Genomic DNA, 26,936 nt, shown 5'->3' on the forward strand with positions numbered 1-26,936 from the left:
TCGTCGCCACAGAGCCGTGGTGGTGGTTAGAGAAGGCGCCGCTGCAAAGGACGAGCATGCCCTTGCCAAAGCGCGTCGCAAGTCTGCTGAGAAGTTCTACCTCGGTGTCGATGAGTGAGCCGGTCGATTTTGGTTAATTTGTACTCCCTCAGTTCGGAATTACTCATCCAAAAGATGAATGTATCTAAATGTATTTTAGTTATAGATACATTCATTTTTGTAACAAGTAATTCCGAACGGGGGGGGGGGGGGGGGGGGGGAGTAGTGGATAGTTTGCATTTGCGCACTACAAATTAACACACCCCTTCCGGCCGTTTGTTGCTAAAAAATTGTTTCCGGCCATTGTGGATAAAATATTTATCGTGTATTAAAATAATATATTTTTTTGCGGCATAAAACATATTGATTGTGTCCTAGAAAATCTTCATAGTGTATTAAAACAATTCATCGTGTTTTTTTTAAATGCTCATTGAGTCCTAAAAATGTCCATCGTGTATTAGAAATATTCATCAAGTGTTTTGACAATGTTCATCTTGTTTTCCAAATAAGCTCATCGCATATTAAAAAAATACCACGGATCAAAATAGGTCATAGTATATTTTTTTTTCAGCGTTTATTATAGAAATGACCATTGTGCTTTAAGAAAACATCATATATTTTAAAAATGTTCATTGTATTTAAAAACAGGTTCGATGTGTACTTGAATTTCTTTTTAAGATCCAGAATCGCTGACGTTCATTGATAATAGCAGGAAGCAATGAAAAACAATAAGGTGGTGAAGGTCTTAGGACCAGAGGATCCAAAGATCAAAGAAAAAGAAAAACAACAGCCCCAGAAGCTGCAGCACAATACTCCATACGATCCATACTAGGCAGTGCAGCTCCGACTCTGACGGTGAACTACTAAGAAAACTAGCCAGGGGTGGAGTCACGGAGGATCACCGAACGAACCACCTATCACGCGTCATCGTATACCGCCGGCCCCCCACCGCGACTTCGACTTCACAGCAACAGACAGTCGAGGCATTCCCACGGACACGCCGGAGAAGAAGAGCCGACTACCACAACCAAGGCCACGCCTCCGACATTGCTCACCACCGTCATCCTTGCTACAGAAGCCACCGTGCACATCCAGTCGCAGAAAGCACCAAAGGGATCAAAATCTTCAAGACGGTGCCCTAAAGAGGGGAACGACGTTGAAGACGACGCCACCGCCTGACCCTACAGCAAGATCTGGGTTTTCACCCGAAGTACTTGATCCGGAAGATATGGCTGCAAGTCCCGACGACACCTCCAAGGAGGATTGCGACGCCCACAGGCGCCATTGCCGCCGGCCGGCCAGCATCGGCCAGGCTTTCATCCGAGGCAGCCACTCCCACGCAGCAGGCCGAGGTCGACCCGTGCCTCCACTGGACCACACACCCCACACACAGCGAGTGGGCCACCGCTGTGCAGGGCCACCACCAAGCCTCCCCGACAACGGGCCTGCAGAGACCAGATCGGGCCCTGCACCCCGCATCCAACCGTGGCCGGAGCCTCTTTGCTCCAGCACCGCCCGCGATCATGAACCGGCCGCCGTCACCATGCGCCGCCACGCCCAGATCCGCGCCACTTCCCCCGGCCGCCGGACACCAGAGCAGCAGATCGGCCAAAGAAGCCCACCATGCGCTGTGTTGCCCAGATCCGCGGCAGCCTTCTTGCAGCAGCCGAACGCCCGCGCCTGCACCGGCCCCACACCAACCCGCCTCCGCAGACGCACCTCCGCACATCTCAGCAGCCCGGCGCCATCACCTCCACGCCCGCCAAACCACGGCCTAGGACACCAGATCCGCGCCGGAGGACGACTGCGCCCTGGAGCCACACGCGCACGGCACCCTCGCTGACACCCCGGGCAGACGCCAGATCCGCGCAACATTTCGCCGGATCTGCAGCGCCCGCGCATCTTCTTGCGTCCCCGACCAGAATCACCATTGTTGGCGCCGAACCAGACCACCGCCAGTTGCCCTTGCCTGCGCACACTGCAGCGCCGTCCCCGCGGCCTCGCTAGCGCACGCATCCCCACCACCTCGCCGCTCCAGTGACCCGCGCCACCGCGCCAGCAGAGAGCCTCAGCCAAGACCAGCAGGAGAAACCAATAAGTTTAGGAATGATACAAGCTAGTAAGTTTAGGAATGATACAAGCTTCAGCACAGGAGAAACCAATAGAGCACACACCAAATAGCTACTACATTCAAGAACTTCTTCCAGACACAAAGTGGATAGATCATGGCGATGCTAATAAGGAGTGGAAGTGAATAAAAGGCAAAGCCATCACCGACACCTCTGTGATCTTCTTCCTCGATGTATCCTTCTCCTCGGTGGTTTGTGGATAACTCAAAGGATGAACCCTGAGTCGGTGAGGTAACTTCCAGACACAAAGACCTTGCATCGACGATAGATCAGTATGTTGACTTACATCAACATGAAAATAATAAAAACAATAAAAACATGATAGACTTACATCACGGCGGACCTTATGAGCAGAAGCAATCGCCATTGCCGTCGCCATTGTCATTGCCATCGCCATCATCATCCCCCTCGCCCTTGCCCTTGCATTGATCACCTCTGTGATCTCCTTTCTGAATGAATCCGCCTCCTCACTGGTCCCTAGACAACTCCAAGGACGAACCCCGAGACAAAAAAACTTGTCAACGCAGACCTTACACACCTTCCTGTCGTGCAGAGATACCTCCTTGATGTTCACCGCAGCTTGAACGACGCGCCTGACGTATCCCATGAAGTTGTTGTTGGACTGGAATCCATAGATAGTTAGCCTGGCCAGATTCATGTGTTTGAAATCAGGAGTTGATAGCTCCCACTTCACATCCATGCTATTAGAGTAACTTGTTTGCGACTTCCTTTGGCACTTATGACCCCATACGGTGATGGAAAGCTCCTCAATGGATGGTGCAGCTTCGAGAAGGAACATCGTCCAGGCGATGTCACATTCCTCGGGGAGATTGTCCAGATTCACAAGCCGTAGTTTGCCGAGTAGAGGAGCGAGCACTTTTGGGCATTCTGGTCGAATCCAAATCTGGTGAAGATGAGAGAAACAAATTAAGGATGAGTACAACGTGTGCACAAATTATTGGAAACATCCTCAAGTGAGAATTAATTAATTAGAAGTTTGAGTGAGTACCTTTTCACTTTGAAAATCCAGGTGGAGATGGCTTATCGGGGGAGCCTTAACAAGCGTCTTGCTTAGGTCGAGGGCCCTGTCTACAGCATATCCACGAGAGAGATCTAGGTTCGAGAGCTTAGGGACAAAACCCAGAGCTATGGGGCAATGATCATCATAGTGCCAATTTCTATAACTCATACGTTGAAGGTTGGGTAGGCTTCCAAGCCTTATCACTAAGAATTTCCCAGAGGTAATGTCAAGCTCGGCAAGTCGAGCATGGTGTAGAGTCAGCATTGATCTCTCCCCTGCGTCACACTGGAAGAAGCACAACGACTCCAACCGCGTGCAAGTGCGAAGAATGGTGGGTACGTCGGACTCACCAAACCTGAGGTTGTGCAGATGCAGCCGCGTGAGACCGGCGAATGCGGCCGGGCACTCGCTGATAAAATCATTGAACAGCTTGGCGAAGGAGAGGAGGTCGTCATGGCTGTAATCATTGTACTGCCTTTTGGTAAGGATCTCGAACTCGGCGGCGTCGACCTTCTGGGTCGCCATGGCGAGGGCGACGGACCTGCCGATCCTGAGATGGTCGTCGCCTGTCATCATGAATCTGAGCTTGAGCGCGCGGATGGGGATCTGTGGAGACCTCGTGGTGAGGATCTTTTCGGTCATGTCGACCACCTGGCGGTTCTTCCAGCGTAGATCGCGGGCGCTGGGGACGATGACGATCTGCGAGAGCAAGGCGGGCAGCTTGAGCGTTCGCTTGGAGACGACGCACGTCCTGACGGCGTCGAGCGTGCCCACCCTCTCCAGAATATTGAGCAGCACGTCGTCGGGTAGCTTGATTAGCCTGTCGATTTCCGGCAGCTGGAAAATTCCATTCAGCCAGGGAGGGTAATAATTAAGATAGCTCGATACAATGCATGCATGACTCACTACAAGCGAGAATTTGAGAAGAAAAGACCACAAGTAACGAGGCCTTACCTCACGGCGGCGGCGGCGAAGGAACTTCATGGCGGCCCGATCTCAAGGAACGACACGGCCGGCTAGCTAGGCTTACATCACGGTAGCGGAAATCGCTTGCACGTTTATTTGGCAGCCTCCCCTGACTTCACCAAGGAGGTTTCCTGATCCTATTAAACGTACATGGCCTGGTCTTTTTAACATCGTTTCACAAGCCGTACGCAGACATATAATCATGGTATGTTCATATTTATAATGTAATTTAAACCGGACTCTTATTCCTTCTTTGTTTCAATCCAACTTTGTTTGTGAAAAGCACTTGGATTTATTACAAAAGTTCAGCAAAAGTACAAAGCATTCTAAACATCATAAAAATTACATCGAGATCCCTGGACCACCGAACGACCACTGCCGCCGCTTGAACGAGCCGTCAACGCGTTGCTATCCCTGCTCCATATCGGAGCCAACCTCTCCTTTGTCAATGACAACCGGGAAGCCTTCATACCATCGCTGTGAAGCCGTAGTCATCGCCGTTAAACCCTTGAATCGTTTTGAAGAACCTGACGCCGATCTTGTCATTGCGTATGTATGGGAATAGACCCTAACGCCCCTACCTCGAGGAACTGGCAGGAAACTACCCCGGAGCTCCATCTAATCCGTTCCGACAGACAAACTTGACGAGGAATGGAGCCCAGAAGACCGCCTCGAAGAAGAAGCGTCACCATCTATCCTAGTGCTGCCCTTACAAGGACTAATATCCTAACCTATCTACTAGCCAGAGCCGACGCACAAGGATTCCCCTTTTCCATCCAACTTTTGCCCTTGCCACATCTAGCTTTTTTTTTTTTTTGCAAGAAACTTCCAATCTATTCATCTTCAATCATGGCGGTACAAAGAACAACAAAGGTAATAAAAATTATAACCATGTCCGTGGACCACCTAGCGACGACTACAAGCACTGGAGCGAGCCGAAGGCGCGCCGCCGTCATCGCCCCTCCATCACCGGAGTCAGGCAAACCTTGTTGTAGTAGACAGTCGGGAAGTCATCGTGTTAAGACCACATATGACCAGCGCACCAGAGTAGCAACCATCGCCGATGAAGAAAGTCGTAGATCAGAAGGGTCAAACCTGTAAACACCCAAACAAAGACGAATGAAGATCGGATCCAAACAGATCCACCGAAGACTAGCACCGCCCGAATCCCGCGAGATCCGACGGAGACAAACCTCCACACGCCCTCAGACGATGCTAGACACACCATCGGGACGGGAATAGAACGTGGGAGACATTATTCCTACCAAGGGACGTCGCCGCCATCACACAACCCCAACCAAGACGTTGAATCTAACAAGAACAAGAAGGGGGTCCCTCCCGCCGGCAGGGGGCCGAGATACTCCACACCTCCAGCCTAGAGGCCATCGGAGATGGGGCGGATCGGCTGCGGCGCCGACGGGAGGAGAAGAACTTTTCTTGTAGAGGAGGAAAGAGATGGAATCTGCCTCATCTAGCTAATTGATGTAGTACACCCCTCAAACAAAAAATAGTAATGTAGAACAGGTGGTTCTAGGAGGAGCGTGGATGGTCGCAGCCAGCACAGTGCTGATGGAGAACGATGGTTGCATGAAAATGCTGCTTCACAGGAGCGACGATGTCGGCTGTTGTTAACTTTGCTCTACGTGCACTTTAATTTCTTCCTACAAAATATGTTCTAGTGTAATAATGTTGAGGCCGTTGCTATTATTGAAAACCATTATTTTTTCATCAAAATTCCCTAAAAAGACAAAGAATTTAAACCCCCGTTGTCTTAGGACTTTGGGAATAACCATATATAGCTTGTTCAATTTCTCTCTTGTGGATGATTTGGATCAACTTATCTGTATGTATCCTATGTTGCAAGTTGTGTGTTCATTTGTACTAGTTTTCCTTGTGGTTCCTCCTGATTTTTCTCGTGTTCTTCGTGTTTCTCTCAAATCCACCTTCAATTCATGAAGACCAGACCACTCTAGTATCTTGCCCCGCATCATTGAGGTAATAAATTGAGAATGTTTCGCCAAAGTTTCACGTAGTCGGCTTATAAACCAGACCATCTCCGAGAAAGAAATTACGTTTCAATAGCGTGTAGGGTGTATGCGGAGCACCTATTAGGCCGGGTGCAACACTCAACAATGCCTTTGCCAAGTTGAAATTGCCCTTCTCCGAGTACATGGGGTACTTGACAAATAAGTTTTCCAGTAGTGAGGTCACCACGCACTGGTCCAGATTGATCGCGAACTTAACCGACCATTGTGTGTCACATGCCATTCTAAAATCTCACAAAATTTCCTAACGTATATAGAAAATATATATCATATTTGTAGTATTAGTCATAAATATTTTCTCACTCAATGAACTAGCTAGTTTGGTGGAGCCCTTCCAAGTCAACCCGACCAATAGCATGCACAACGCCATGACTGCGTTCTAGGCAATATGGATCATACTAGAGGGTGACGATGCGCTTCGCCGTGCCGTTACTCGGTCGTGAGCTAAGTCTCCTATTTTACACGGGCTTTTTTTTGTTATCGGCGAGCACTGTTACACAAAAAAATCAAAGAACCGAACCAAGTTTACTGATATTCCTGGTTTATTTGGTTTATGGTGTCCTGATCGGTGTTTCCATCGCTAGTTGTTTAATGTTTTGGTGTATCATCAGTTTTCATCCTCTATAAACTGAATTGACCATTGGACAATACTCCCTCCATCCTTAAAAGAGTGTATTTTTAACTATGTTGGAAAGTCAAACTTTTTATATTTAATGGTATTTATACAACACATTTATGCCCTCAAATTAGTAGCATCAGATTCATGATAAAATATACTTTCATCATATATCTATTTGGTTTCACAAACATTGATATATTTTTGTAGAAACTCGGTAAAATTTTAAGATAGTTTGACCCTCCAACAAAGTTAGAAGTACACTCTTTTAAAGGACGGAGGGAGTATGCATCAAAATGGCCTCCTTTTTCTCTAATTTCCTTACTTTGCTGGCCCAAGGCCCAGACACCACGCACACGCGCACACAACCCAATTTACTCATGCATCTGCCTCTCAAAAACACTCTACACTGTACTGTTATTCACCACCAAACGGACTCCAATTTCTCAATCTAGTTGCCTCCCAATCTTGGGTTAGATCTACTGATCCAACAGGTGCTCATGTTGGCTTGGATCTCCAACGCCTAATATTTCCTTTCTGGCTCTTCCCCACCGCTAGCACGATGTCGGTATTCCATTGCAAATCCACCACTTTAGACCGAATGGTGTAGACGAAGAGAGCTATGACCCGACCACATGATCCTATTCAACATGCAACTTGTTTTTTTAGGGCAGTCTAACTTGTCGAAAGAACACCAAATGTGCACCGTCCCAGGACATTCGCTTTGACTGGGTAGCCAGTCGGCTTTGTTGGGCATCGGGCCAACCAGAGGATCGAAGAAAAAAACAAAAAAGGAGGAGAACTGTATAAAGTAAATGGATTGTTCTTGAAAAAATAAAATAAAATTTTGCAAATTTTGAAAAACAATATAAAAATGTTCATGAATTAATAAAAGTTTATGAATTCAAAAAATTATTAGCAAATTTTAAAAAGTTAAAAAATATTTGCGAAGTTTTTTAGAATTTCCCTAAATTTTAAAATTTTCACCGGTTTCAAAAGAAGTTCCCTTGATTTCAAAAATGTTAACGAATTTGAAAAATGTTCTCAGGTTTAAAAAAAATGTTTTCACATCTGTAGGGATTCTTTCCGTGCATGCGTGTGGCCCAAATGAGCAAGCACTCAATTTTCTTTCGTCCGTACCAAGAAGTCAACAACATGTATCACGAGAGATTGATCTTGTAGTCAGAACAACCTGTCCTGAATCAAATTAACTACGCTTCTCTTCATAATACATGAGGTGCAGATCGAGATCGATGCTGATGGTGCCCCAGACGGTCGCCGGCGCCAGCAGGCGAGTTCCTCAGTGTCGACCTCGCCGGTTATTGGGGTCAGTGACTGCCAGGGTGTGGCTCTAAATAAAATATAGACTCTAGACCACAACAGAAAAGAGAACACACATATATAAATTTTCCCAACAAGCGGGTAGCCGATGTACATTTCATACGATGTGGTCAAGTAAGAAACAGTTAAGAGGAAAACAACATGCGCAATAGCTACTAGTATAAGCTCTGGAGTCCGGGAACAACTAAACCACAGAGATGCCATGAATGGTTATTGATTTATATGGACCTTGACATTATGAGCGGTGGCCATCGCCATCACCCTCGCCTTCGCGTTGATCACCTCTATGACATGAGTCCACTTTCTCCTTCGCCTCTATGATCTTCTTCCTCAACTAATCCACCTCCTCGCTTGTCCATAGACGGTAACTCGGAGGAGGAACCTTGAGATGAGGAAACTTTCACCGCAGACATTGCACACCTTCTTGTCATGCAGAAATGCCTCCTTGATGTTCACGGTTCACCGCAACTTGAATGACAAGCTTGACGTATCCCATGAAGTTGTCGTTGGGCTGGAAGCCGTAGATAGTTAGTCTGGCCAGATTCTTATGCTTGAAATCAAGAGTAGATGGCTCCCACTTCACATCCATTTTATTGGTGTAATATTTTTGCGACTTCCTTTGGCACTTATGATCGCATACCGTAATGCAAAGCTCTTCTAGAGATATTGCAGCCTCAAGAAGGAACATTGTCCAAGCAATATCACATTCTTCAGGAAGATTATCCAAATTCATAAACCGTAGTTTGGCAAGCACACGAGTAAGCACTTTCGGGCATTCCCGTTGAACCCAAATCTGGGAGAGATAAAGAAATTAATAATGAATCCAAGTTGTTCACAAATTACATCTCAAGTGACACATAAGTTACTACAGTTGCATATCACAACCATACAATGAGAATTGAATAGAGATGATTTGGGTGGGTACCTTTTCACTCCAATATTCCTTGTACAAATCGCTTATGGAGGGAATATTGTAGGTCATCTGTTGGAGCTTTGGTAGATGGTGAAGCTCCATTGTTTTGAATTCCCCATAGGAGATAACAAGCTCAAGGAGTCGAGTGTGTTCTACATGCAATGTTGAATGGATCCCCACGTCGCACTCAAAGAAACACAATGACTCGAGCCGCTTGCAGGTGCTTAGAATGTTCTGTATGTCCAGTTCACCAAACCTCAGATTTTGCAGTTGCGGTCTTCTGAGGCCATCAAAAGCATTTGCACAATGACGAAGAAAATTATCGAACTGCTTAACAAAGACCAGGGGATACACCTCGGTGCAATGATAGGTATCCCTTGGCATCAAGATCTCAAACTCGGTTGCATCTAGTTTCTGGGTCACCATGGCGAGGCCGGCTGATATATCAATGGAGTGACAACGAGAGGGACCCAAGAAAACTTGACCTTTAGCTTGCGAATGGTAATCTACGGAAATCACGTGCTCAAGACCTTGTCTATCACATCGGCCATGACGCAATTGATTCGAAAGAAATAGTGGGGGATAATATCGTGGAGAATCAGCGAGTCGAGGCAGTTTATGCATTTGCCTCGAGAGGATGCAGGTTCTTACACGATCAAGCGTACCCACCCTCTCGACAATGTTGCCATTGGGCAGCTTGCTTAGTATGTGTTCGTTGTCAGATGCTTTCTTTAACTGCAATTCTCCAGGAGGGAAATTAGTCATGGGTGATAGATCATATATTGAGTTAGATCAAAAGAAAAATAGCAATACAAAACAGGAGACTTACATCATGGCCGACCTTATGAGTGGAAGCCACCGCCATCGCCCTCCCCTTGATCACCTCTGCGATCTCCAGTCTGAATGAATCCACCTCCTCGCTGGTCTGTGGACAACTCCAAGGACGAACCCCGAGATGAGGGAACTTGTCAACGCAGTGCTTGCACACCTTCCTGTCGTATAGAGATACCTCCTTGATGTTCTCCGCAGCTTCAGTGACGCGCCTGACGTATCCCATGAAGTTGTCGTTGGGTTGGAAGCCATAGATAGTTAGTCTGGAAAGATTATTGTGCTTGAAACCGGGATTAGATGGCTCCCAGTTCACATCGGTTTTCTGGGAGTAACTTTTTTGCGACTCCAATTGGCATTTATGATCCCATACTGTGATGCAAAGCTCCTCTAAGGATGACGCGGCTTCAAGAAGGAACATTGTCCAAGCGATGTCACATTCCTCAGGAAGATTGTTAAGATTCACGTGCCGTAGTTTGCCGAGCACAGGTGCAAGCACTTTAGGGCATTCTGGTAGAACCCAAACCTGGGAGAGATAATACAACACTTGTAAATTACATCAAGTGATGCATAAGTTACTACCGTAGACATATAACAATCAGACAACGTATATTTCATATGCATGTATATAATGGACCTAGCCACACAAAAAATATGTTGGATCAGAAGTGAACTTATATCCGGCTCACGTACACTTGGACTCATGCTTTCAGTGGATTATCCACTTTGTGATAATAAATGCTTCTAATTAAGGTAATTTACCATCATATATATAGAGAGACAAAACGAGACAAAGATGATTACCTTTTCACTTTGAAAATCAAGGTGCAGGTCACTTATTGAGGGGACATTAACAAGCAGCTGGCTCGGCTTGAGGGTCCTGTTTATAATGAACGCATGCGCCAGAGTTAGCTTGGAGAGCTGAGGGGCATAGCCCAAAATCAAGGGATTGTCTAGGTTATCAAATATCCATCTATGCAAGGTCATCCGTCAAAGCTCGGCAGGCAGCCGAGCTCCACTGTTGAGAACTTTGCATAGGCGAAGATAAGCTCAACGAGTCTGGCATGCTCTACGTGCAGCACCGGAAGTTTCCGCGCGTCACAATGGAGCAAACGCAACGACTCCAGCCGCTTGCAGGTGGCTAGGATGTTGGGTATGTCCGATTCACCGAACCTCAGGTTCTGCAGATGCAGCCGCGTGAGACCGGCAAACGCGTCGGCGCAATCGCCGATAAAGTTGTTGAACAGCTCTGTGTTTTGATTTTCGGTTTGAGCTTTTTTTCGCCCTAGGCCGAGATGGCCGAATTTCGGCGATTTTCAAAAATTTCGACTGAAGTTTGACCAAATTTTGACTGCCATTTGACTTAAATTTGACCAAAATTTGCCAAATTTAAGCAATTTCGGCCTAAATATACTTTTCGCCTCAGGCCGAGATGGCCGAAATTCGACCGAAATCCACTTTTTACGGCCGAAAATCAAAACACAGGAACAGCTTCGCGGAGTCGAGAAGATCGGCATCGGAGCGCCTATAATAGATGTCCTTGGTCAGGATATCGAACTCGGCCGCGTCGATCTTCTGCGTTGCCATGGCGAGGGCGACGGCCCTGCCGATCTTGAGATGGTCGTCGCCTCTCATGATGAACCTGAGCTTGAGGTTGCGGATGGGGATCTGTGGAGACCTCCTGCTGAGGATCTTGTCGGTCATGTCGGCCACGCCGCGGTTCTTGCGGTGTAGATCAAGGTCGCCGAGATCGATGACGATCTGCGAGAGCAAGGCCGGCAGGTTGAGCGTTTGCTTGGAGACGACACAGGTCCTGACGGCGTCGAGCGTGCCGAGCCTCTCCAAGATGTTGAGCAGCACATCGTCGGGCAGTTTGATTAGCCTGTCGACTTTCAACAGCTGGATAGACATATAGATTGATAAATTCAACGATGACTCACGCACAAGAATTGGAGAAGGAGGAACACAAGCAAGCAACGGGGGCTGGGCTTACATCACGGCGGCGGCGGCGAACCCGGTTGAGCTTCATGGCGGTCTGATCTCAAGGAACAATGAAGTGGCAGATGGCGGCTAGGCTTACATCGCGGCGGCGGAAATCGCCTGTATGTTCCTTCCTAGGTGCGATGATCAAGATTGCAGACGTTTATATGGCAGCCTCCTCTGGCTTGAACAAGGAGGTTTCCAGATCCTATATATTCCACCTAGGTAAAGACAGCCTGGTTTTTTTAGCATTGTTTCACAAGACGCAAACGTATAAAAACAGGGGTTAATTATCCTTTTGCCCTTGGTGGTGTCCATCTACTCAGTTTTACCCTCAGATGCAAATTGTGTTCAGTTTTGCCCCTAGTCCGTGCGCACCGACTCGTTCCGTGAACTCTGCCGTCTCCGTCAAGTCAACCTTTTGACTCGGCCCTTACAGGTGGGACCAGGCGGCAGAGACGGCCAATTTTATTCAGACCGTTGAACGCGTGGCTTGTGGGACCCAGCAGAGAGTCATTGAGCAGAGAGCCGTTGCGGGTGTGCTATATAAGCGGGCAACAGCGGCGGTGACCACGGCGACAGAGAGCACGGCGGTGACCACGGCGAGAGAGAGAGAGAGAGAAAGAGCACGGCGGTGGGAAGCTAGCCGTGGAGGGCGCGGCGGCGTTGAGATCCCCTTCGGCTCCGAGCTCCATGTCTTCCTCAAGCTCCCGCGCCACCTCGCGTATGCAGAGCCGGGCGCGTGTGGACATGCCTGTCTTCGTCTGTCCGTGGTGCCAGGCGGGCGTTGATCGGAGGGTTTCTCACACACCGAGGAACCAGAATCGTCCGTTCTACGTGTGCAGCGAGAATGGGGTAAGAATCGGGGCAATTGCACCATTTTCGTGGTCGGGATCTTTGAGCAATGGGTTGATATGTTTGCTGTTCATGCAGGTGGCATGCTTCTTTCTTTGGGTCGATGCTCTGGCCAAGACTCTGATGAATGAACTGCAAGAAGAGCATGAAGAATGGTTGCGCATGCTGCCACGAACCGCAGTGGCCGCAGCACGAGCTCCGGAAGAAGAGATGGAGGTCGAAGCACGCATTGACAGAGAGCTAGCTGTTGAGCTTAGGATATTGAAGAAGAAGAAGGTTAGGAAGCTTGAAGATCAAGCACTATCAATACCCATTTGCAAATACTTTTGGGCATTTGTAGGTATGGTAATCGCACTGGTTGTAATGTTGATAATGTATGGAAAGGCATGAATTATGAAGGAATTTGTAATCTTGAAATTGTATGAGAAATTCACCTAGTTTAAATGTTGGTCAAAGTTGTTTAAATGTTGAAAAAAAAAAGAAGTGACCAACATTTAAATATGTTGAAAAAAAGAGAAGAAATGAGGAATTCAGAAACTTTTGATCAATGAAATGCAGCTCTCTGCTCTGTCTTTCTGTCAAAAAAAAGGTTGCTCTTGGGCCAAATTCAGAGCGTAGAGCCAAGTGCAGGCTAGACTAATGGGCCAACTGCATCCAATTAGGCCCATTCTGGGGTTCTCTTGCGTGTTTTTCTATTTTCTGTTCTGATTTAATTTAGGCAGTAAATTATAATGCTGAAACTTTTTGTGGACGCTAATTGAATTATTCCAGAGCCAAACAATTAAGGTTAGAAATTTTTTGGAGCTGTTAAATATTTAATAGCAATTTATTTAATCCAATTCAAATACACCATGATTTAAATTAAAGGCCAAAATGTCATGGAAAAATGTGCCTCAGCTCTGGTAGAGGTTTACACCTGGTGCCAAAATAAATGAACATTTTTTAAGGGCATTACATTGAGAAAAAAATAATTTGTCTAAAAAATGAAGGGTGGAAAATGCACAAAAAATTGGTGCGGCTGGGGACTCGAACCCAGGACCATGTGGCTTTGTGGTGTTTATGGCTGCGCTAGTAACCGCTAGGACAGATGGCAAGACTTTGACATGGATAGGGAAGGAAGGTATACATAGTGAGACTGTGAAATTTGTCAAAAAAAATAGTGAGACCGTGAATGTTTGCACACGCGTGAGAGTGGTTTTTCTTTGTTTTGCGCTGAAATTTTGGAGAGTTGGAAGGTTGAAAACGTATGTTTACACTGCCACATGATTTTGGTTAGAGTGACACTTGGTTTAGGGTTAGAGTGGCACTTGGTTTAGGATTTAAAGGGAATAAATTTGCATGTTAGTTCATGACTTTATTTTTTTGAATGAAACAGAGGGCTTCTCACCCCATCCGATTTTCATTAATGAAAACCACAAGTTCTCGAACTTCATGACTTGGTTTAGGGAAGAAATGATATGTTTGGGCACGGACATTTTTTAACACACATAATAAACCCTAATAACTTAGATAAGATTCAACACACCGTGCCATTACAATAATAAGTTCACGGACACATGACGAAACATGACACGACACGATATAGAAAAGCAGCAAAATAAAAAACGAAACATGACGATCTTGACTCCGGGCTTGAACATCTTCATCTTGACCTCCTTCTTCCACCTTGGCCGTGCGCGCCCCTTCAACACCGTCTTCATCTTCACACCTCCTCCTCCTCGTCGTAGGAAAGGGAGTGCATCTGGCCTGGAGTGGGGAAGATGCTCTCGTAGTTGGTGTAGATGTTGTAGACGGTGAAGAAGATGGCCTCATAGCTGCACCAAAAGACTTGGCCGAGGAGCTCGCGCGCGTCAAACAGGTTGGTGAAGGTGACTGTGAGCAGTAGGAGGATGTCGCCGCGGTCACGAACCTCGTTGATGGTGAACATCCTCGGCGAGCCCCATGGGAGGTGGGCATAGCCGGCTCTGAGGAAGGCGCGGGTGAGATCGACGGAACCCCTCCACCTTGAAATAGCCCACACACGGAGCTCCCTCTCCACGAGCACGCCCGATGGGTAGCGCAACTCCGGCATGACAGGCGAACGGTTGAAGGTCGGCCCGTTGAACTGCATCTTCACTTGGTCTCGCTTGGGGAGGGATCGGTCGCTTGGGTGTTTGAAGTTGGAGAGAATGGATCGGATCTGGCTTGTGGGTGGGAGAGGAAGAGAGGCACCCCATTTATAGGCCTGTAGGTGGGAGAGGAAGAGAGAAAGGATGAGAACGGTGTGTGTAAATCCGAGCGCGTGTGTATATCGGGACGCGTGTGTGTATCCGTTACATTTTACACTCTTAAATTTTTACACGAAAACGATGCATGGGGCGCGTGCGTGCATCTGAATCACTGCATAGCTCTTTGACCGGGCGGTGCATCTGACTCACTGCCCTGAACCACCTAGCTCGCCTCGCTAGCCTAGCTCGCCTAGCGCGCCTCGCTCGCATGCATGCATGTCGCCGCCTCCCGCGCATGCAAACCCACGTTGCCGCCTCCCATGCATGCAAGGCCTGGAAAGGCTGAGACGGGCTATTTACTGCAGTCTCAGGCCCAGACAACGAGACGGCCCAACGGTCCATCCGGCGCGCCCGGTATTTGTTTAAAAAAACAATCTCCCAGTCAATTAGATTGCATCTCGCGGATCGCCCCCCTCCTCCCCGCAGATTCCTTCTAGAAGGGTTAGATCGACGGCCCTTGATCGCCGCTAGGGTTAGATGAATGGTCCTTGTTCAGCGCTAGGGTTAGCGGGGTTTGGGAGGGGTTTGGAGGAGTCAAAGCTATGTTTGACCAGATTTCAAATGAGCATAATAAATTAAATAAAAATGAGAAAAATAAAAAACCTGCGCACATAGTCTTCTTATGTCATATACTAACGATTTAAGTTGATAAACAAGGTTTACATACATTTAAACGATAAGTTCATGTGTATTGTGTGATATCTCGAGTATCTCAAACTCTCTTGCATGAAGTGAAGAAAAGTGTTTTGGGAAAATGAACATGACAATTTCAAAAAACTCACCACAGCTTCATTTTAGAGTGACTAAGAAGCTAGCCATGAAGACCTTCCCTTACAAAAACACAAGCTTTTTGTGGAAGCTAATTGAATTATTCCAGAGCCAAACAATTAAGGTTAAAAAAAATTTGGAGCTGTTAAATATTTAATAGCAATTTATTTAATCCAATTCAAATACACCGTGATTTAAAGTAAAGACCAAAATGTCATGGAAAATGTGCCTCAGCTTTATATCTGGTGCCAAAATAAATGAACATTTTTTTAAGGGCATTACATTGAGAAAAAAATAATTTGTCTAAAAAATGAAGGGTGGAAAATGCACAAAAAATTGGTGCGGATGGGGACTCAAACCCAGGACCGCGTGGGTTTGTGGTGTTTATGGCTGCGCTGGTAACCGCTAGGACAGATGGCAAGACTTTGACATGGGTAGGGAAGGAAGGTATACATAGTGAGACTGTGAAATTTGTCAAAAAAAATAGTGAGACCGTGAATGTTTGCACACGCGTGAGAGTGGTTTTTCCTTGTTTTGCACTGAAATTTTGGAGGGTTGGAAGGTTGAAAACGTATGTTTACACTGCCACATGATTTTGGTTAGAGTGGCACTTGGTTTAGGGTTAGAGTGGCACTTGGTTTATGATTTAAAGGGAATAAATTTGCATGTTAGTTCATGACTTTATTTTTTTAATGAAACAGAGGGCTTCTCACCCCCTCCGATTTTCATTAATGAAAATCACAAGTTCTCGAACTTCATGACTTGGTTTAGGGAAGAAATGATATGTTTGGGCACGGACATTTTTTAACACACATAATAAACCCTATTAACTTAGATAAGATTCAACACACCATACCATTATAATAATAAGTTCACGGACACATGACGAAACATGACACGACACGACATAGAGAAGCAACAAAATAAAAAACGAAACATGACGATCTTGACTTCGGGCTTGAACATGTTCATCTTGACCTCCTTCTTCCACCTTGGCCGCGCGCGCCCCTTCAACACCGTCTTCATCTTCACACCTCCTCCTCCTCGTCATAGGGAAGGGAGTGCATCTGGCCTGGAGTGGGGAAGATGCTCTCGTAGTTGGTGTAGATGTTGTAGACGGTGAAGAAGATGGCATCGCAGCTGCACCAAAAGACTTGGCCGAGGAGCTCGCGCGCGTCAAACAGGTTGGTGAAGGTGACCGTGAGCAGTAGGAGGATGCCGCCGCGGTCACGAACCTCGTTGATGGTGAACATCCTCGGCGAGCCCCATGGGAGGTGGGCATAGCCGGCTCTGAGGAAGGCGCAGGTGAGTTCCCTCCACCTTGAAATAGCCCACACACGGAGCTCCCTCTCCACGAGCACGCCCGGTGGGTAGCGCGGCTCCGGCACGACAGGCGGACGGTTGAAGGTCGGCCCGTTGAACTGCATCTTCACTTGGTCTCTCTTGGGGAGGACTCGGTCGCTTGGGTGTTTGAAGTTGGAGAGAATGGATCGGATCTGGCTTGTGGGTGGGAGAGGAAGAGAGGCACCTCATTTATAGGCCTGTGGGTGGGGGAGGAAGAGAGAAAGGATGAGAACAGTGTGTGTGTAAATCCGGACGCGTGTGTGTATCCGGACGCGTGTGTGTATCCGTTACGTTTTGCACTCTTAAATTTTTGCGCGAAAACGATGCATGGGGCGCGTGCGTGCATCTGAATCACTGCATAGCTCTTTGACCGGGCGGTGCATCTGACTCACTGCCCTGAACCACCTAGCTTGCCTCGCTAGCCTAGCTCGCCTAGCGCGCCTCGCTCGCATGCATGCACGTCGCCGCCTCCCGCGCATGCAAACCCACGTCGCCGCCTCCCATGCATGCAAGGCCTAGAAAGACTGAGACGGGCTATTTACTGCAGTCTCAGTGTTGGGGATCGTAGCAGGATTTAAAATTTTCTACGCATCACCAAGATCAATCTATGGAGTAATCTAGAAACGAGGGGAAGGAGAGTGCATCTGCATACCCTCGTAGATCGCTAAGCGGAAGCATTCAAGTGAACGGGGTTGATGGAGTCGTACTCGTTGTGATCCAAATCACCAATGATCCTAGCGCCGAATGGACGGCACCTCCGCGTTCAACACACGTACGGTTGGGAGAGACGTCTCCTCCTTCTTGATCCAGCAAGGGGGGAGGAGAAGTTGATGGAGATCCAGCAGCACGACGGCGTGGTGGTGGAAGAAGCGGGATCTCAGCAGGGCTTCGTCAAGCTCAGCGAGAGGCAGATGTGTCATGGGAGGGAGAGGGAGGCGCCAGGGGCTAGGGTGCGGCTACCCTCCCTCCCCCCCACTATATATAGGGCCCCTAGGGGGGTGGCGCCGGCCCTAGGAGATCCAATCTCCAAGGGGGCGGCGGCCAAGGGGGGAAACTTGCCCCCCAAGCCAAGTGGGGCGCCCCCTACCCCTAGGGTTTCCAACCCTAGGCGCAGGGGGAGGCCCAAGAGGGGCGCACCAGCCCACAAGGGGTTGGTTCCCACGTCACTTCAGCCTATGGGGCCCTCCGGGATAGGTGGCCCCACCCGGTGGACCCCCGAGACCCTTCCGGTGGTCTCGGTACAATACCGATTACCCCCGAAACCTTACCGGTGGCCGAGACTGGACTTCCTATATATAAATCTTTACCTCCGGACCATTCCGGAACTCCTCGTGACGTCCGGGATCTCATCCGGGACTCCGAACAACCTTCGGGTTACCGCATACTAATATCTCTACAACCCTAGCGTCACCGAACCTTAAGTGTGTAGACCCTACGGATTCGGGAGACACGCAAACATGACCGAGACGACTCTCCGGTCAATAACCAATAGCGGGATCTGGATACCCATGTTGGCTCCCACATGTTCCACGATGATCTCATCGGATGAACCACGATGTCGAGGATTCAATCAATCCCGTATACAATTCCCTTTGTCCAGCGGTATTGTACTTGCCCGAGATTCGATCGTCGGTATCCCGATACCTTGTTCAATCTCGTTACCGGCAAGTCTCTTTACTCGTTGCGTAACACATCATCCCATGATCAACTCCTTGGTCACATTGTTCACATTATGATGATGTCCTACCGAGTGGGCCTAGAGATATCTCTCCGTCACACGGAGTGACAAATCCCAGTCTCGATTCGTGCCAACCCAACAGACACTTTCGGAGATACCCGTAGTGCACCTTTATAGCCACCCAGTTACGTTGTGACATTTGGTATACCCAAAGCATTCCTACGGTGTCCGGGAGTTGCACAATCTCATGGTCTAAGGAAATGATACTTGACATTAGAAAAGCTTTAGCATATGAACTACACGATCTTTGTGCTAGGCTTAGGATTGGGTCTTGTCCATCACATCATTCTCCTAATGATGTGATACCGTTATCAATGACATCCAATGTCCATGGTCAGGAAACCGTAACCATCTATTGATCAACGAGCTAGTCAACTAGAGGCTTACTAGGGACATGGTGTTGTCTATGTATCCACACATGTATCTGAGTTTCTTATCAATACAATTATAGCATGGATAATAAACGATTATCATGAACAAGGAAATATAAAAATAACTAATCTGTTATTGCCTCTAGGGCATATTTCCAACACTCAGGCCCAGACAACGAGACGGCCCAACGGTCCATCCAGCGCGCCCGGTATTTGTTTAAAAAAACAATCTCCCAGCCAATCAGATTGCATCTCGCGAATCGCCCCTCCTCCCCGCAGATTCCTTCTAGAAGGGTTAGATCGACGGCCTTGATCGCCGCTAGAGTTAGATGAACAGTCCTTATTCAGCGCTAGGGTTAGCGGGGTTTGGGAGGGGTTTGGAACAGTCAAAGCTATGTTTGACCAGATTTCAAATGAGCATAATAAATTAAATAAAAAACAGAAAAATAAAAAACATGCGCATATAGGCTTCTTATGTCATATACTAACGATTTAAGTTGATAAACAAGGTTTACATACATTTAAACGATAAGTTCATGTGTATTGTGTGATATCTCGAGTATCTCAAACTCTCTTGTATGAAGTGAAGAGAAGTGTTTCGGGAAAATGAACATGAAAATTTCAAAAAACTCACCACAGCTTCATTTTAGAGTGACTAAGAAGCTAGCCATGAAGACCTTCCCGTACAAAAACACATAAATTTACGGGGACCCTAATTGCAGTCTGATAAAACCCGACTGAACCAGACGCAATCCCTATCCCGTCGGCTGCAATCCCTCCTCCGCCCCGCCGTTGCTAGCGCTCCCCAACTTGGTCGTTTCTCCTCTTTCTTTTCCTCTCCACCATGGCCAGCGCTGCTCGCGGACGTGGCGGGTCGCCGCCGCGCAAGCTCGCGCGTCATGGCGCGTAGGCCGGCAGCTGCAGTCGGCCCCGCCTTCGGGCCATGGCGCTCGAAGCAAGCCCGCGAACACGGCGGGCGGAGCCCTTAGGCCGGCTTCCATGAGCTCCATGCCAGTCTTTTCCTACACATCTAGAGGTGCCGGGACGCGGATGCGAGCTCGTCGCCACAGAGCCGTGGTGGTGGTTAGAGAAGGCGCCGCTGCAAAGGACGAGCATGCCCTTGCCAAAGCGCGTCGCAAGTCTGCTGAGAAGTTCTACCTCGGCGTCGATGAGTGAGCCGGTCGATTTTGGTTAATTTGTACTCCCTCAGTTCGGAATTACTTATCCAAAAAATGAATGTATCTAAATGTATTTTAGTTATAGATACATTCATTTTTGTAACAAGTAATTCCGAACGGGGGGAGTAGTGGATAGTTTGCATTTGCGCACTACAAATTAACACACCCCTTCCGGCCGATTTGTGGCTAAAAAATTGTTTCCGGCCATTGTGGATAAAATATTTATCGTGTATTAAAATAATATATTTTTTGCGGCATAAAACATATTGATTGTGTCCTAGAAAATCTTCATAGTGTATTAAAACAATTCATCGTGTTTTTTTTAAATGCTCATTGAGTCTTAAAAATGTCCCTCGTGTATTAGAAATATTCATCAAGTGTTTTGACAATGTTCATCTTGTTTTCCAAATAAGCTCATCGCATATTAAAAAAATACCACGGATCAAAATAGGTCATAGTATATTTTTTTTTCAGCGTTTATTATAGAAATGACCATTGTGCTTTAAGAAAACATCATATATTTTAAAAATGTTCATTGTATTTAAAAACAGGTTCGATGTGTACTTGAATTTCTTTTTAAGATCCAGCATCGCTGACGTTCATTGATAATAGCAGGAAGCAATGAAAAACAATAAGGTGGTGAAGGTCTTAGGACCAGAGGATCCAAAGATCAAAGAAAAACGAAAACAACAGCCCCAGAAGCTGCAGCACAATACTCCATACGATCCATACTAGGCAGTGCAGCTCCGACTCTGACGGTGAACTACTAAGAAAACTAGCCAGGGGTGGAGTCACGGAGGATCACCAAACGAACCACCTATCACGCGTCATCGTATACCGCGGGCCCCCCACCGCGACTTCGACTTCACAGCAACAGACAGTCGAGGCATTCCCACGGACACGCCGGAGAAGAAGAGCCGACTACCACAACCAAGGCCACGCCTCCGACATTGCTCACCACCGTCATCCTTGCTACAGAAGCCACCGTGCACATCCAGTCGCAGAAAGCACCAAAGGGATCAAAATCTTCAAGACGGTGCCCTAAAGAGGGGAACGACGTTGAAGATGACGCCACCGCCTGACCCTACAGCAGGATCTGGGTTTTCACCAGAAGTACTTGATCCGGAAGATCTGGCTGCAAGTCCCGACGACACCTCCAAGGAGGATTGCGACGCCCACAGGCGCCATTGCCGCCGGCCGGCCAGCATCGGCCAGGCTTTCATCCGAGGCAGCCACTCCCACGCAGCAGGCCGAGGTCGACCCGTGCCTCCACTCGACCACACACCCCACACACAGCGAGTGGGCCACCGCTGTGCAGGGCCACCACCAAGCCTCCCCGACAATGGGCCTGCAGAGACCAGATCAGGCCCTGCACCCCGCATCCAACCGTGGCCAGAGCCTCTTTGCTCCAGCACCGCCCGCGATCATGAACCGGCCGCCGTCACCATGCGCCGCCACGCCCAGATCGGCGCCACTTCCCCCGGCCGCCGGACACCAGAGCAGCAGATCGGCCAAAGAAGCCCACCATGCGATGTCTTGCCCAGATCCGCGGCAGCCTTCTTGCAGCAGCCGAACGCCCGCGCCTGCACCGGCCCCACACCAACCCGCCTCCGCAGACGCACCTCCGCACATCTCAGCAGCCCGGCGCCATCACCTCCACGCCCGCCAAACCACGGCCTAGGACACCAGATCCGCGCCGGAGGACGACTGCGCCCCGGAGCCACACGCGCACGGCACCCTCGCTGACACCCCGGGCAGACGCCAGATCCGCGCAACATTTCGCCAGATCTGCAGCGCCCGCGCATCTTCTTGCGTCCCCGACTAGAATCACCATTCTTGGCGCCGAACCAGACCGCCGCCAGTTGCCCTTGCCTGCGCACACTGCAGCGCCGTCCCCGCGGCCTCGCTAGCGCACGCATCCCCACCACCTCGCCGCTCCAGTGACCCGCGCCACCGCGCCAGCAGAGAGCCTCAGCTGAGACCAGCAGCCCCCGCGCCGCAAAGCCCGGGCGAGGGTAAACGGCCCCGTCGTCGCCAGCGTTGCACGGGCTTTGCCCGGCAACGCCCGAGGGCGGCAGCGATGGGGAGGGCAGCGGGGTGGGGTCTGCTGGCCGGCGCTGCCTTTTGGCTCCCGGACCGCCGCGGGGAGGCGACACATCGTGTATTTGAAAAATGTTCGTTGTGTCTTAAAAATACTTCGCCGTGTCTTCAAATTTTTCATCTGTACTTCAAAAATGTTCATCAAGCTTTAAAAAAATTTCATCGTATATGCTCATCGTGTCTTACAAATGTCCTCGTGTATTCCAAATGTCCATCATGTGTTTTAAAAATGTTCATCGTGTATTAGAAAAGTACCATGCATCAAAATTGTTGATGGTGTATTTAGAACATGTTCATCGTACATTTTAGAAATGGTCATCTTGTGGTGCTGGATACAAACAAGCACGAAAAATGCGAAGTTATGTTTACACGTCAGGATCGCCTTGTGCTGGGGTGCTCCTATCATTCTGAAGTTATTCGTATCATTCAACAAGCAGTTTAAGCCTGTGAACCTGTCGAAACAAAAGAAGCCACTGATCAATGTTGGAAATAAACTTTGCGGCTTCAGAAACTTCAGTTCTGTAGGTTCAGTTTCAGGTGTCGTTTTCTTCAGTTTCGTCAGTTGGCAGATTTGTTAGTTAGAAGGTTTAGCTCCCAGGCTTAATGGAGTGGATGAGGATGGCGCATAGTCAATGAAGTTTCTGTAATCTGCATAAATAGAAGAGAATAAAGAGCAGAAAAGCCGCGGAAGTTTGTGCATCCCAAAACCTCTTCTTCTACCTCTCGTACTTTTGCTTTGAAAACGACATTAGTCAACAGTAGAAGTAAAAGAAACTGAAGCCACTGAAACTGAATTCCCTCGGAAAAAGAAATAAAAGCCACTGAAACTGAAGCACTTACACTAGAAAGCAATGTTTGCATTCTTCAGGAGCCTGCTTCACAAGAAAATACAGCTTGATTGGTTTAGCAGCCAAGACTAACACAGCGGAGGCCGTGTCCCGCTTAGTACAATTCATTTCACAATGAAAACCAAGTTCGAGCATTTATCATGAATAAGAAATATCCACGATATCCATTTGTTAAAATACTTGAAAATAATAATGTTAAGAGTACACCTTATCCTCCTCAACTCACTACCATCTCAAAATACACATAATTGAAAAGGTTCACTAGTGGCAATTAATCCATGAATCATACAACAGGTTCTCTAAACTGCAGCTTGAAGTGCAAGAGCACTATTTTGAGAAGACTTGCCCCAAACTCGGGAAGTGAATACGGACGTGCGAGGGTATCACCTTTGTGACGCCCCCGATTTAATCGTACACTAATCATACACGCAAACGTGTACGATCAAGATCAGGGTCTCACGGAAAGATATCACAACACAACTCTACAAATAAAATAAGTCATACAAGCATCATATTACAAGCCAGGGGCCTCGAGGGCTCGAATACAAGAGCTCGATCATAGACGAGTCAGCGGAAGCAACAATATCTGAGTACAGACATAAGTTAAACACGTTGCCATAAGATGGCTAGCACAAACTGGGATACAGATCGAAAGAGGCGCAGGCCTCCTGCCTGGGATCCTCCTAAACTACTCCTGGTCGCCGCCAGCGGGCAGCACGTAGTAGTAGGCACCTCCGGTGTAGTAGGAGTCGTCGTCGACGGTGGCGTCTGGATCCTGGGCTCAAACATCTGGTTGCGACAACCAGGTAGAAGGGATAGGTGGAAAAGAAGGAGAAAGCAACCGTGAGTACTCATCCAAAGTACTCGCAAGCAAGGAGCTACACTACATATGTATGCATTGGTATCAAATGGAATAAGGGTATCATATGAGGACTGAACTGCAGAATGCCGGAATAAGAGGGGGATAGCTAGTCTTGTCAAAGACTACGCTTCTGGCAGCCTCCGTCTTGCAGCATGTAGAAGAGAGTAGACTGAAGTCCTCCAAGTAGCATCGCATAGCATAACCCTAACCGATGATCCTCCCCTCGTCGCCCTGTGAGAGAGCGATCGTCGGTTGTATCTGGCACTTGGAAGGGTGTGTTTTATTAAGTATCTGGTTCTAGTTGTCATAAGGTCAAGGTAAAACTCCAAGTCGTCCTGTTACCGAAGATCATGGCTATTCGAATAGATTAACTTCCCTGCAGGGGTGCACCACATAACCCAACACGCTCGATCCCATTTGGCCGGACACACTTTCCTGGGTCATGCCCGGCCTCGGAAGATCAACACGTCGTAGCCCTACCTAGGCACAACAGAGAGGTCAGCACGCCGGTCTAAATCCTATGGCGCAGGGGTCTGGGCCCATCGCCCATTGCACACCTGCACGTTGCGTACGCGGCCGGTGAGCAGACCTAGCAACCTCCATTACAAAGGAAGTTGCGTTACGCGGTCCAACCCGGCGCGTGCCACTCAGTCGCTGACGTCACGAAGGCTTCGGCTGATACCACGACGTCGAGTGCCCATAACTGTCCCCGCGTAGATGGTTAGTGCGTATAGGCCAGTAGCAAGACTCAGATCAAATACCAAGATCGCGTTAAACGTGTTAAGTATCCGCGAACGCCGACCAGGGCCAGGCCCACCTCTCTCCTAGGTGGTCTCAACCTGCCCTGTCGCTCCGCCACAAAGTAACAGTCGGGGGCCGTCGGGAACCCAGGCCCACCTCTACCGGGATGGAGCCACCTGCCCCTTCAGCCCCCATCTCCGAACAGCATCACAAGTAATGTAACAGTGCAATGATATAGTAAATGCCCGTGATCACCTCCCGAAGTGATCACGGCCCAGTAGTATAGCATGGCAGACGGACAAGAGTGTAGGGCCATTGATGGAACACTAGCATCCTATACTAAGCAGTAGGATAGCAGGTAATGGTAACAACAGTAGTAGCAAGGACAGGCTATGCATCAGGATAGGAATAACGGAAAGCAGTAACATGCTACACTACTCTAATGCAAGCAGTATAGAGAAGAGTAGGCGATATCTGGTGATCAAAGGGGGGGCTTGCCTGGTTGCTCTGGCAAGGAGGGGCATCTTCGATGTAGTCGAACACACGGACATCGGCAGCGGTCTCGGAGTCTACCGGAAAGGAGTAACGGAGGGGGAACACAATAAATAACAGAGCAATCAAATGCAAAACAAAGCAAGACGCGGCAATACGTTATGCTAGGGGTGACCTAACGTAGGGATAGGCGATACCGGCGAAGGGGGGAAACATCCGGGAAAGTATTCCCATTGTTTCGCGTTTTCGGGTAGATGAACCGGAGAGGGAAATTTGCGTGTTCGCTATGCTAGGGACGTGTGACGGACGAACGGATTGCGTATCCGAATTCGTCTCGTCATTCTGAGCAACTTTCATATACAAAGTTTTTTTCATCCGAGATACTATTTATTTTATATTAATTTTCAAAGTTTTAAACATTTTTTCTAGATTATTCTAATTTTTTTTAAAACAAATATTGTAAATGCAAATGCTAGGTATACCCAGGAAGGTACCCAGCAAAACAGCAAAGAGGCTGACTACTGGGGCCCTGGTAAACTGTCCAGTCCATGTTTGACTGGACCATTGACTGGTCAAATGGTGAATAGTGTATATGGGGCCCGCATGTCATTCTCTGGTAATTTTAACACCGGTTTAGCATTTAGAATTTAGTAGTGGGCCCCATCTGTCATTGTCTAATTGATTTTAGTTACTTAGTTAACTTACAGATGGATCCACGTGTCATACATTGTAATTACATTAACTTATTTAAATGGATTAATTAGCCTAGGGGGCCTACCAGTCAGCGTCTCAAGGGCTAATCAACAGAGCCATTTAGTCCCCAATAGTCAGGGACGCGACAACTGGCCGGGGTTAACCGACGGCGACCTTTCGAGTAGCGGAGACACGCCGGAGGTCCACGGGAGCGACGGACGAGGGCAACAGAAGATACCCCACCGTCACACGCATCTAGGGGGCTTCGCAGCAGGCATTGGAGTTGCCGGAATCATTGGGAACGACGAGTTCCACGGTGGTGGAGCCACGACCTACTCCGGGGTGGTGCACGTGCGCGGCGCGGGCGTGCGTGTGCGCGGCCGGTGGTGGTGAACACGAGCGCCCAGCGAGCTCTCAACGCGGTGGTGCGGCAAACTTTGGAGACGGAGAAACGGAAAGGAGGAGCAGGGGGATCGAGGGGAAGCCTCACATCGAGCCGCAGGGGAGGTCCGTGAGCTCGGGGGAGGCTGTGGCGGGTCGGAGAGGCGGTCGACGAGGTGCGGGTCGTCGGTGATGAGGCCGTCGGTCAGGGGCGATGACGGGCGGAGCAGATGGGCAGGCGCGGACATCAGGGGACGGAGGGAGGCCGGATCCGCGACGGGGCCTCCAGGGATCCATCCATCTCTGGCGAGGAGGCGGCTTGGCATGGCACGAACGCGGAAAACTAGGCGGCTGCGGCCATGGCAGGAGCTTCTGTGAGGCGGCGATGCGAGGACGGCGGTAGGCGGCGGCTCCAGGCGG

At 48.6% G+C, this 26,936-nt stretch overlaps 1 protein-coding gene and 1 pseudogene across 1 annotated transcript; both read right to left on the reverse strand.

The window, feature by feature from the left end:
• Positions 1–2,372: 2,372 nt before the first annotated feature.
• On the reverse strand, positions 2,373–4,173 carry LOC147966738 (uncharacterized). The gene is made up of 4 exons (XM_087527370.1): positions 4,144–4,173; positions 3,178–4,026; positions 2,500–3,072; positions 2,373–2,420 (listed from the first exon to the last, which is right to left on the reverse strand). The coding sequence occupies exons 1-4, from the start codon at positions 4,171–4,173 to the stop codon at positions 2,373–2,375; spliced, it is 1,500 nt and encodes a 499-aa protein (XP_087383496.1).
• Positions 4,174–8,584: 4,411 nt separating this feature from the next.
• Positions 8,585–11,927, reverse strand: LOC125517053 (uncharacterized; annotated as a pseudogene).
• Positions 11,928–26,936: the final 15,009 nt, after the last annotated feature.

The sequence above is a fragment of the Triticum urartu genome, chromosome 6A (genome assembly GCF_056163025.1).
Source record: "Triticum urartu cultivar PI428250 chromosome 6A, HENAU_Tu73, whole genome shotgun sequence".
NCBI lineage: Eukaryota > Viridiplantae > Streptophyta > Magnoliopsida > Poales > Poaceae > Triticum > Triticum urartu.

Bases quoted from the DNA above. Each gene is read 5' to 3' on its own strand.
- LOC147966738 (XM_087527370.1), bottom strand. From the start codon at position 4,173: ATGAAGTTCCTTCGCCGCCGCCGCCGTGAG. The intron at 3,073-3,177 runs GTACTCACTCAA...CATCTTCACCAG, and splicing joins TGGATTTTCAAAGTGAAAAG to ATTTGGATTCGACCAGAATG. The intron at 2,421-2,499 runs GTAAGTCTATCA...CGTCGATGCAAG, and splicing joins CTCATAAGGTCCGCCGTGAT to GTCTTTGTGTCTGGAAGTTA.